At 35.9% G+C, this 12,473-nt stretch overlaps 1 protein-coding gene across 6 annotated transcripts in view; it reads right to left on the bottom strand.

Annotated features, from left to right (window-relative positions):
• Positions 1–12,473, bottom strand: part of LOC150092536 (uncharacterized) — a 159,153-nt gene that overhangs the window by 42,666 nt on the left and 104,014 nt on the right. For all 6 annotated transcript variants that reach the window (XM_090414684.1, XM_090414686.1, XM_090414689.1 and 3 more), the window contains one exon: positions 8,764–8,942. In XM_090414684.1, coding sequence (XP_090270810.1) covers positions 8,764–8,942 — 179 coding nt within the window. The remainder of the gene's footprint in view (positions 1–8,763; positions 8,943–12,473) is intronic.

The raw sequence follows: 12,473 nt of genomic DNA, 5'->3' as shown, positions 1-12,473 counted from the left end.
TCAGAGACCATCACTAGAACTGTTGTGTAACTCGATTTTGAGAGATTGGGACATGCTTTGTGCCAGAAATAATTGACTTTTTTTTTTTTTTTTTTTTTTTTTTTTTAAAAACTGGCATCTCTAATGTCCTGGATGGGAAGATGACCTTGACAATGCACAAGGAAACTGCTCTCGAGGCCAGAAGTAGCAATAGCGAATAGGAGATTCCAGGTAAGGTCACACCCATTTTTTTTTTTAAATCATGGTGATCTTATGATTCTGAAATGATAAAAGGACAAGCAGTAATAAAACGGTTTGTTTTAATTTAATTACAGAAGCATTGTTGCTTGATACGGTACAAAGTGCCTTAGACGATAGAAATATAAGATCTGATAATGTTGGAGTCTTGACAAGTAACAGACTGATTTGGAGGAAAATTGTAGATAGGAAGTTAGTAATGATGTAATTTTTTCATATAGTACTGTCATATCCTGTACACCCCTTGAGGGTACATGACAGGAATTTGATGATGAGCATTGTTGCTAAGGGTTCAAATATATCACATGATGAAGATGGACAGTCGATCTTGTAAATAACGTCGATAATTAAAATTTAAATGCAATCATTTTATAAATAATGTGAACAATTATAAATTATAATGAATGCTGAGGATTTAATTATAAACGTCAATTTAGTTTTTTCCTGAAAATCCCTGCATATATCCCAACACCACAATTTTTTAACTTTCATTTTGGGAAAAAAAGTGCACGTTATATTCAAGTAAATACGATAATATCAATATGAGGAATAATAACATGCTTTACTGTTCTCATTTTGGTGTACACTCAACTCCATTGCCTTCTTGACAATCTTGCTACATTTGCATGAAAACAGTGAAGTTAGGCCCAATAATCTGCTTGTTGTAATTCTTGTGAAAAGACTTAGACGTTGGTTATACGTTCTTACTAAATAGCTTAAGGAAATTACAACATACAATAGAATATACATTAAAATAAATTTTAATACACTTCCAATATTTCGGTCACGTTGCCATTATCACAGGAACTTAAAAACAAGACACGTGCACGCAAGCACAACACACAGTAAACGAGGAATGAAGCAGGAAGTTATTCTTTCTTCTAAAAGTCCCAATGGTGCCCCCTAGTAGGCAATGTTGGTATTCTTGGCCGATTGGACTGAAGGTCTTCTGATGTAGGTTTCCCAAATATGGAGAAGTCTCCAGCAACCAAATTTGTTGAGGTTTGGATTGTTTCTTAGGGCTGAGGCTGATTCCATGAATAGCCTTTCGTATTTAAATTTATTACGGTGTATCATGGCTTTCTTCCACCATATTCTATGGTGGGTATCCACCACATGGCCTGCAAGACCAGAGTGGCTGTATTGGTGAAACTGGATGTAGTCCTTGTGTTCTGAAATTCTGATATTAGCTGTACTGCCTGTTTGGCCAAAGTAGGATAGCTTACAGCTGCAAGGGACTTGGTATACACCAGGTAGGTTTAGGAGAGGGGGGGGAGGAGTTGGTCTTTAGTGGAGCAGATAAGGGATGCCAATTTTTTTATAAGGTCTGTAACAAGAAGTTAAGCCATGTTTTTTTAGGATTTTTGTAACTTTTTCAGAGGTGACTCGGATATAGGGAATGGTGATGGATTTACAGTAATCCTTGTTGTGAAGGGGGAGGGTTGTGGTTTATCGATTTCAATATTTTTGGGATTTTTTGGGGGGACAAATATTGGCTGAGAAAGTGTTGAGAATGTGGTTTAGTTCTGTGGTTAAGGCATTGTCATTTGAACAGATAAGTTTAGCCCTGTTGCGTAGTGTCTTAACTCCATATTGTTGTGAGGAGGGGGGGGGGAGGATTGTTGGTGAATGTATCTGCCTGTATGGGTGTGTTTTCCAAAACTGTGAAAACCAAGGTTCAATCAGGCTGGTGGGTGACTAGTGTGTCTAAGAAAGGAAGGCAGTTGTTTTTTTTTTCCTTCTAGGGTGAACTTGATTCTGGGGTGTTGGTTGTTTAAGTGTGTTGAAGGAGAGGAGTGCATAGCCATGTGGCCAAATAGCGAACACATCATCAACATAGCAAAGCCATATGGTTGGTTTTTGTGGGGCAGAGTTTAAGGCTTTCTCTTCAAAAGTCTCCATATGAAAGTTGGTCAAGGGTGGGGAGAGTGAAGAACCCATGGCTGTCCCCTCTATTTGTTTGTAGAATTTTCCTTGCCAAACAAAATAGCCTGAGTTCATTGTGAACTGAAAACCGGCTCGATCACTTCTTGGCCTGTAGAAGTCACTAACAAATTAAAACCGTTTAACTCCATACCCCAGGGTGCTTAAGGGTCAAAGCTGTATAACTGAGAGAGACCACCACATAGCCTTTAAAGGAATGTGGAGAAATGACCAGGGCTTCTGACATAATGTCCAATCCTCACCTTCTCGTGGTGCACCCTATTGGGTATCTACCTGGATACTGAACGAACAAGGATGGACTGGCAATTTGGGATTTAGCCGACCAAATTGTATTCCTATTGGTTAAACCAAAATACAAATGATGGTACAACATGACAAAATTTCATGCCAGCTAGGGCGTTGCCCGGTTAAACAAGGTCCCCGTTGTTTTCGCACAGGGAACCAGGGCAAACAGTGAAAAGTCAGCTACTGGAACAAATATGAAAACACACCCCAACTCAACATCACCAGAGTTAAAGATCGGTACTATCAACACAAGAAGCCTGAATGGCAAAGAAATGGAGCTAGCTGAGGAATTAGACAAGTACCAGATCGACATAATAGGGGTGACTGAAAATAAAAAGACAAAAACTGGTGAGATCTTTCTGAGCAATAAATACAAAATGTTCTATTCAGGCAATGACAATCAAGGAAAAGAAGGAGTAGCCATAGTATTCAACACAAAATACGAGGCTCATCTTCTTGAATGGCAGGCAGTGTCAAGTAGAGTGATTTGGGCAAATATCAAAATGGGGAACTGGACAATGTCGGATTATTTGTGCCTATGGTCCCAAGTAGTGTCAAGTGGAGTGATTTGGGCAAATATCAAAATGGGGAACTGGACAATGTCAGATTATTTGTGCCTATGGTCCCACAGAAGGTTCTACTAAGGTAGAAGTGCAGGAATTTTTTTGAGGATTTGGAGAAAGCATCTGACACAACGAAAAAGGAAAAGTTGGTCCTTGTTGGGAATCGAAATAACAGAGTAGGAAATGATTGTGAGACATACAAAAATATTTTGGGAAAATTTGGAGAAAAGAGCAAAGTTAATAATAATGGCAAATATTTGTTGGATTTCTGCTCAGCATATGGATTGGTTATTACTAACACCATGTTCCGACATAAAAATGTGCACAAATTCACATGGAGAGAAGAGGCAAGAAATAAGAAAAGTCTCATTGACTATGTTATTGTTGAGAGTGATGTTTTCTCTCTGCTGCAGGACACCAGTGTACAGAGGATTTGAAATTGGAAGTGATCACTATTTAGTCTTGAGCAGGATAAAATTGAATTTCATATTGAAAAGAATAACATGTAAGAAAGTTCTAAAGCGAATTAAAGTTGAGCAGCTCTCAGATGTGAGCTGTAGACTAAAATACACAAAGATTATTGAAGAAAAAATGAAAGGGTTTGAGAATACTAACCAAACTTTAGAGATTCAGTGCCAAGCCTTGAATAAAACCTTGATTGATTCAGCCAGAGAGGCATGTGATGAGGTTGTCTGCAATGATAAAAAAATCAGAACTCCATGGTGGACACAGGAAGTTAAAGAGGCAGTGAAGGAAAAGAAGAAAGCATATCAAAAATTTCCTGGCAAATAAGTCAGCTTCTGCTTTTAGAGAATACAGAGAAAAATGTAAGAAAGCTAAACACTGTGTAAAACTAGCTAAACAAAAGTTATGGGAGGACTTTGGCAAGAACATAGAAAATAAATATCAAGAAGGTGGCAAAATATTCTGGTGGTTGTTGAAGCAGCTTAGAAATGGAGGAAAGAGTACTGTAAAAGGAGTTAGAAATGATAAAGGTGACATGAAAATGGGAGAAAAATATATCCTTGAAGTATGGAGTAATTATTTCGAGAAATTGCTAAATGAAACAAGCAGTGATAGCACAGTGGTAAAAAACACTCAACAGGAATATAGTCAGAAATACATATCCATACTTGAAGTAGAAAAAGCCATCAAAGGCTTAAAATATGGTAAGGCAGCAGGAGTAGATGATATTCGACCAGAAATGCTGAAGTATGGTAGTATAAGTCTTGCAGTGGCTGCACTGCATAGTTCAGAAGTCCTGAACAAAGGGACGAATTCCCGATGATTGGAGTAGAGCTCTCATAGTACCCATATATAAAATGGGATATAAAACTGAATGTGCGAATTACAGAGGTATTTCCCTACTGAGTGTTCCTTGTAAGATATATATACAAGTATACTTGAGAAGAATTGTAGAAGCAAAGCTTCGTGAAGAACAAGCTGGATTCTGGATCCGATCTTCAGTTTACGACATAGAGTGAAGAAATCATGGGAATATAACAATGATCTCTATTTGAGTTTTGTAGATCTGGAAAAGGCATATGATAAGTTGCCAAAAGAGAAGCTATTCAATATGCTACAGTTATATGATGTCAATGGGACATTATATTAAGCAATACTTAGACTTTATTTGAGTTGTAAGTCAGCAGTTAGAATTGATGGAAGTACAGGAAGATGGTTTAAGGTTAAATCTGGTGTGAGACAAGGGTGTACATTATCACCTCTGTTATTAATTATCTATATGGATCACATTATGAAGGAAAGTGGTATTAAACATAATATTAAAATTGGAGATGTTAATGTCAGCTCTTTGCTTTATGTGGATGATGTTATACTTATCAATAAATCTGCTACGAGTCTGCAGGATTCCTTGACTAAATTGAATAATTGTTTAATAGATGTGGTATGAAGGTCAGCAATAGAAACACGAAGACAATGAAAATAGGTAGAATCGTTGAAAATGTCAACTGCATTGTGAACGGAGAAGTTGTGGAACAAGTAAAACATTTCACCTACTTAGGCACAATTTTTAGAGAAGATGGTAAATTAAATATGGAAATAGATAACAGAATCAATAAAGCTGGTATAGTAGGAAGTTAACTGAATAAATTCATATGGAATAAGAGAGAAATTAGTCGGAACACTAAAATAGCTGTATACAAGACAGTGTTCAAACCAGTTTTAACTTATGGATCTGATAGCTTGGTCAGAAGTAAAACACTCAACCAAAGACCGCAGATATGAGAATCCTGAGAAAGATTATCAGCATGAACAGATGGCATCAATGGCAATATCATATTAAAAACGAGGATATTAGGAAAGAACTTGACATTGTCGGCATCCAGGAATATGTTAGCAGAGCTAATCTCAGGTGGTATGGTCATTTAAACAGAATGGGCGAGGAAAGATTGGCAAAACAAGTGTTCTCTTCAGGTTTGCAGGAAAATGACCCAGAGGAACACCAAGATATAGGTGGATTGATATGGTACAAAGTGCCTTAGAGGACAGAAATATAAGATCTGATAATATTGGAGTCTTGACAAGTAACAGACTGATCTGGAGGAAATTGTAGATAGGAAGTTAGTAATGATGTAAATTTTTCATGTAGTATTATCATATCCTGTACACCCCTTGAGGGTACATGGCATGAATTTGATGATGAACTCCATATCCCCCCCTATATATGGACTCCAAAAAATACATAAAGAAAATGTGCCATTATGTCCCTGGCGGATGGCATTTAATTCTATCACATACAAACTAGCTAAACATTTGGCCAAAGCCCTCACACACTATACTGGCAACACACCTTCACACACAAAAAACTCAGCCCACTTCGAAGCCAGCATAGAAAACCTAACACTCAAACACACTCACGTAATGGTCAGTTTTGATGTCTCCTCTCTGTTCACAAATGTTCCACTCAAAGAATCCTTAGAGCTAATCCAAGCTAAATTTCCTTCCAATATCACAGCCCTATTTAAGTTCACAATAAACTCAGGCTATTTTGTTTGGCAAGGAAAATTCTACATACAAATAGAGGGGACAGCCATGGGTTCTCCACTCCCCACCCTTGGCCAACTTTTATGTGTAGACTTTTGAAGAGAAAGCCTTAAACTGTGCTCCACTAAAACCAACCATATGGCTTCGCTATGTTGATGTGTTCACTATTAGGTCACATGGCTCCGATGTACTCCTCTCCTTCCTAACACACTTAAACAACCAACACCACAGAATCAAGTTCACCCTAGAAGAAAAAAACAACTGCCTTCCTTTCTTAGACACACTAGTCATCCGTCAGCCTGAGGGAACCATGGTTTTCTCAGTTTATAGAAAACCCACCCATACAGGCAGATACATTCACCAACAATCCCCCCGCCTCACAACAATATGGAGTCATTAAGACACTACACAAAAGGACAAAATTTATCTGTTCAAATGACAATGCCCTAACCACAGAACTAAACCACATTCTCAACACTTTCTCAGCCAATGGCTATCCCCCCCCCCAAAAAAATCCCCAAAATATATTAACCAACAAACCACAACCCCCCCCCCCACTTCACAACAAGGATTACTCTAAATCCATCACCATTCCCTATATCCGAGTCACCTCGGAAAAAAATTACAAAAATCCTAAAAAAACATGACTTAACTTCTTGTTAAGACCTTATAAAAAATTGGCATCCCTTATCTGCTCCACTAAAGACCAACCTCCCCCCCCCCCCCCCTAGACCTACCTAGTGTATACCAAGTCCCTTGCAGCTGTAAGCTGTCCTACTTTGGCCAAACAAGCAGGACAGCTAATATCAGAACACAAGGACTACATCCGGTTTCACCAATACAGCCACGCTGGTCTTGCAGACCATGCGGTGGATACCCGCCATAGAATATGTTGGAAGAAAGCCATGATACACCGTAATAAATTTAAATACGAAAGGCTATTCATGGAATCAGCCTCAGCCCTAAGAAACAATCCAAACCTCAACAAATTTGGTTGCATGAGACTGCTCCATATTTGGGAAACCTACATCAGAAGACCTTCAGCCCAATCGGCCAAGAATACCAACATTGCCCGCTAGGGGGGCACCATCAGGACTTTTAGGAGAAAGAATAGCTTCCTGTTTTGTTCCTCATTACTGTGTGTGTGTGTGCATGCACGTCTTGTTTTTAAGTTCCTGTGAATAATGGCAACGTCACATTGCTGAAATATTGGAAGTGTATTAAAATTTATTTTAATGTATATTCTATTGTATGTTGTAATTTCCTTAAGCTATTTAGTAAGACTCTGCTTGTCATTATTCAGAATTATCTTATTTTTAGTTATGTTTTGTGATGTTCTGCATCCCTACCACCCACCCGAAAATCCTCCCCCCCTCTTATGTGCATAGTGTTTTGTCATCTGCTTGGTGTGGTGGCTGAAGTCAATGGCTGTGGCATCAGGTAGATTGGTAAGTAGGTCACACATTGTTTTCTGGAATTCTCAGTTATTACAAAGAAGCCCATCTCAGAGACTTGTAGAGAGATTGTATACACTGTTAGAATAGTTACTTACTTCCATCACAAACTTTGTGGCAATCATCTTCCAAGTTTACTCCTATGCACATGCAGATGTTTCACATCAAAAAAGTAATGTGGATATTTGTTTGTGAGGAACTTGGGACTAGTCTGGATCTGATTTATTCTTCAACAGTGTGACACTCACCCAGTATTACTTCTTGTTCATATTTCTCTGGCATTATAATAACTAGAACGATCTTCATTCATGATTTCTATGCCTCATTTCCTTGGCTCGAAATCAAACATATCCTTGGCATTCTCTCTCTCTAGAACAGAAACTACACCGAATCTATCACCATCCCAATATATCCAAAGCACATCTGAAAAACTAACAAAAATCCTAAAAAATACATCTTTGTAGTTGCTTACACACCACATAAAAATTGGCAACTCTTATTAACTTGCCCAAAGACCAGCTATAGTTCCTAGACATGCCAGGTGTCTACCAGGTACTGTGCAGTTGTAAGCTATCTCGTACTACAGCCAAACAGGCAGGACAGCTAACACCAGGATTGCTGAACAAGAACTATGTCTGGTTCCACCTACTGCTACTCAGGGCTTAATAACTACACCCCACACGTAGTTTTCCTGGAATCTGCCTCAGCCTTAAGAAGAAAATACCTTAACCTTAATAAATTTAGTTGCATCATGAAACTGCCTCAAATCGGGAAGCACTATCCTTAGAACTTTAACCCAACAGCTGAGAACAAACACTCATTCTAGCCTATTAAGGAATACTATCAGGATTTCAGGCTCACCTTTGCTGCTCTGCTTTGGTCTTACTTATTCAATGCAGTGCTTGATGCACATTGCAGTTGGTTCACTGGTAATGCCAATTTGACTTTATGTTAATCCTTAAATAAGTGTTACAAACAACCAAGGTATAAGCCTCACAACAAGAACAGTAGATAAACATGAAAACTAATATATCAATTCTTCCCTACCCATCTAAGAGGTCCCTTTACATTATCCAATTGTGCTAATGAAGCAAACTGATAATTCATTTAGCATCAACAATTTGAAGATGGAGAAAATGAATTTTCATTCAGATAATATTAAAAAAATTAAGATGTTTTGTGAAAAAAAAAAAGGGTATAAATGACAGAATGCTCAACAGTCACCGAAGATGTTCAAATTATTTGAACATTAAATAATTAAAACACATACTTACTGAGTGACTCTTAATAGAAAATGTAACCGGAGTAGAAGACAAAATATGGAATGCAGCAGGTTGATTTTCTTGGAGCCATCTGGCTATATAAAAGCCATCTACAAAAAATGATTTACCTCCATAGTCTTCTCCACTTTCTTTTGGATCATTTGCTTTTAGACAGTGAAGCATTTGTAACCCTGCATTTAGTAAAGAAAGACATGTTACCAGTGTTAAGATTTAGCTATGTATACAGAAAAACTCAATCTATACATATGCACATAACAAACAGACAGACATACTTTCTTCACACCAGATTTAACAGAAAAAAATATATGAAAGTATCCAGGCAAGTTGATCCAGATGCCACGTCCTTGATGCTCTGGTGTGTTATGCCAGGGCTAATTTTTTTTTTCTAAAAAAAAAGTTAAAAAAATTTTGATGCATCAAGTATACAAAAGTATATTAATTCTGCTGCCAACCTGAAAAGCCAATTATTTTTTTAAAATATATTATTTTTTTTGTGTGCAAGAAAGCATCTGTTTCCTTTGCACTCAGGTTAACAGAAGAGAGAACAGCTGGTCAATCTGAAAATCTACTCAGTACCTGTGCTTATTTTTAGTACATGGATTTTTCTGGTGTGATGACAAAACTTCAGAATCTTCACCTGTGACAAAAAACAAACTGAAAAACATCAGTAGCTGAGAAAAATTACATTCTGTGTTTATGTTGCTTTTAGGAAAAACTTGGTTTACAGTTGAAGAAATAGCTATATTTGATACACCAAAATTTTTATATGAAATAATGCTTTACACATTTGTAAAACAAATTAAAGTTACAGGAAGCAATAAGAAATTTCTGGCTACTGATGTTATTCATATGATAATAATGTTATGCTGCTGGTGGGTTTTGTTTACTTACACTGTTCCACACCTTCCACATTAGTCACTTTGAACTTAGGGTTTGCTATACTTCTGACCTCAGATAAGAAGAGAAAAATAAGAAAATTAATACATCTGAATAAAAATGTTCCAGCACTGAAAAAAAAAATTTATTAATTCTGCATTGCTATTAAACTGGAAATTAAACAGCCTGCTGTAAATGGGAAATTCATTATAAGTAAAATTTAAAGATCACTACATACTAACTGCAGTGAACTGACTATGTACATGCACTTCAGATTATACTATTTAAAATGTTATAGAATATTAAATTTTCATACAGGTTATATGATATAGTGAAAAAAAAATATATAAAATAAAATAAAATAAAAAACAGTATTAGCTTTGACACACCCTTTAGTACATGTGCTATGAAATATGCCATTCAGTACTAGTTTTTTTTGTTTTTTTTTGAACCACACTGTACATACACCCTTTACAAATTAATGGAACATATTTTAAAGACAAATTGGTTGATTTCCATACTTATGCTTTTCTTTAAGCCTTTTTGTTTGTAGATGAATTTTTTTTTTTTTGTAACATTAGCGACTTTATTGTAGTAACATATGTTACTTTTTTGATGCAACAGAAGAAGATTTTGTATTGCATTCTTAAAAAAACAATATTAAGAAGTCAATGCCATGTTTCTCACCTGCACTAAAACCAGTAACATAAATCACGCTGGAAAGAAAGTTTTTGCTGTAGATTACACTTACAAATGGGGCAACATTCTGCTTTTAAAACTAAGATATAATTGTTAGTGTTTATCATGTCATCTATTGGAACTAGCAATTTAATGGCTTTGTATGAGATACATACCCAAACTATTTAGTAGTTCTGACAAAGGTATTTTGGTTAACATTTTCTCTTCACGCAGTCACCTCACATGCTTCATTACTCTCATTCAGTTTATGAAAAATTATTCTTATTAAAAAAGCAGAATCCTCTTCTTCTCTTAGTCGAACCCCCCCCCCCCATACATACAAACTAAAGACAATTTTTCTCAGACTGCTGCTATAATGAGTTGTTGCAATTACAGTCACATTAAGCTTTATTCATAAATAACTAAGAGGTTGCAGTGAACTGTAGTCATGTTCTTTACAACTAAACTTCCAATATCTAGGGATCAAGAAAAACTATGTTTTTACCTTTGCAGTTGTTACCCTTTTGAATTCACATTATCCTTCAGAGCAAAAAAAAATAATTTTTCAACTTTATAACTGTATTCACAGATTTTAAACTTATTTCAGATCATTTAACTATTTTCCTTTAAGTGAAGGATGCAATCGTGCAAAGCAACAATGAAGAACCAATTACCCCCCCCCACACACACACACACAAGTTTATGTATCTAATACTGGATATTGGATGAAGTACAACACAAAGCTAAATCAGACAGTGGCCATCTAAAAGCAAGACTGAAATCAGTTCCAAGATGAACTCAAAAAAATTTAATATACGTCTTTATAACAAATGGCACACAAATAAATAGTAATTACCAGGAGCTGCTTAGGTCTTTATTCATTAAATATAATTTTTATATTTATCCCATAGAGGCAGATGAATCTATACCTGAGATCTTGGGAGTAGTGAGAAAGGGGCATACTGACATTTTTCTTGAAAAGTTGCAGTACTATAGTTTGGGAATACTTCATGAGAAAGGCATTCGAAAGGAAAGGGGTAAAGGGAATAAAAGAGGAAGAGAAGCAGGTTCATTGTGTTTGCAGCTGCAATGAAAAAGGGATGCTGGTTAGTTACTGCTCTTGTTTAAGAAGTCCAACAGGAAGTGGAGGAATGATGGTTATTGGTTCAATGGAACAGAAACCATGGAAGTACATGCAGAACATTTTGCAAGAGAAAGCTGATAGACTTCATCTGTGAGGGAGGGATCATCTATGAATTGAATTTGTTATATATGAAACTTTTATGTGCTGGTTTGTTCTAGTGTCATTCGACTGTATCAGGTAGGCTATTTCCCACCTTGTTTATATATCCAACTTTTTTTTTTTTTAGTTATAGTCAGTCATGGAGTAAGATAAAAATGTGATTTATATAATTTTGTTTTAATTGGTTAAAATGTTTCAGATTAATATTCATGATGTTGAAATGATCAACATTTAAAGATCAACATATATATATCAAATGAAGTTCTATTATAAAAGTGAACGAATATTTATATATGCAAATATATAAATATGTATAACAGATACAAACTCTGTATATTAAGTATTTCACTATCTCTTTTAAGGAAATCATTCTCAGTAGAATTACAGTTAGTAAACAGTTTCTACTATTCTCTATCTAACCTTCAAATTCTTACTAAATACAGGATAACTAAATGGCCATTCTAAAATTACTCTATGTGAGCTCACTCTCTCTGACTCTTCAAGTTAAATTAATTCTAAGGAAATAACATTAAATACCATACAATAATCAACACAGCATCTCCAGGTGAAAGTTCTCTAGTTATTATCTTCTTGACCTCCATAGAGACACAAAGCTTCATTTGATATATATATCAAATGAAGTTCTATTATAAAAGTGAAAACGAATATTCACTGCAAATATATAAATATATATAACAGATACAAACTCTGTGTATTAAGTATTTCACTATCTCTTTAAGGAAATCATTCTCTGTAGAATTACAGTTAGTAAACAGTTTCTACTATTCTCTATCTAACCTTCAAATTCTTACTAAATACAGGATAACTAAATGGCCATTCTAAAATTACTCTATATGAGCTCACTCTCTCTGACTCTTCAAGTTAAATTAATTCTAAGGAAATA

This window comes from Typopeltis vanoorti, chromosome 25, assembly GCF_054136105.1.
Source record: "Typopeltis vanoorti isolate ZY-2024b chromosome 25, IOZ_Tvanoo_1.0, whole genome shotgun sequence".
NCBI lineage: Eukaryota > Metazoa > Arthropoda > Arachnida > Uropygi > Thelyphonidae > Typopeltis > Typopeltis vanoorti.
Note: the sequence above shows the minus strand (reverse complement) of the source record. Positions and strands in the feature narration are given on the sequence as shown.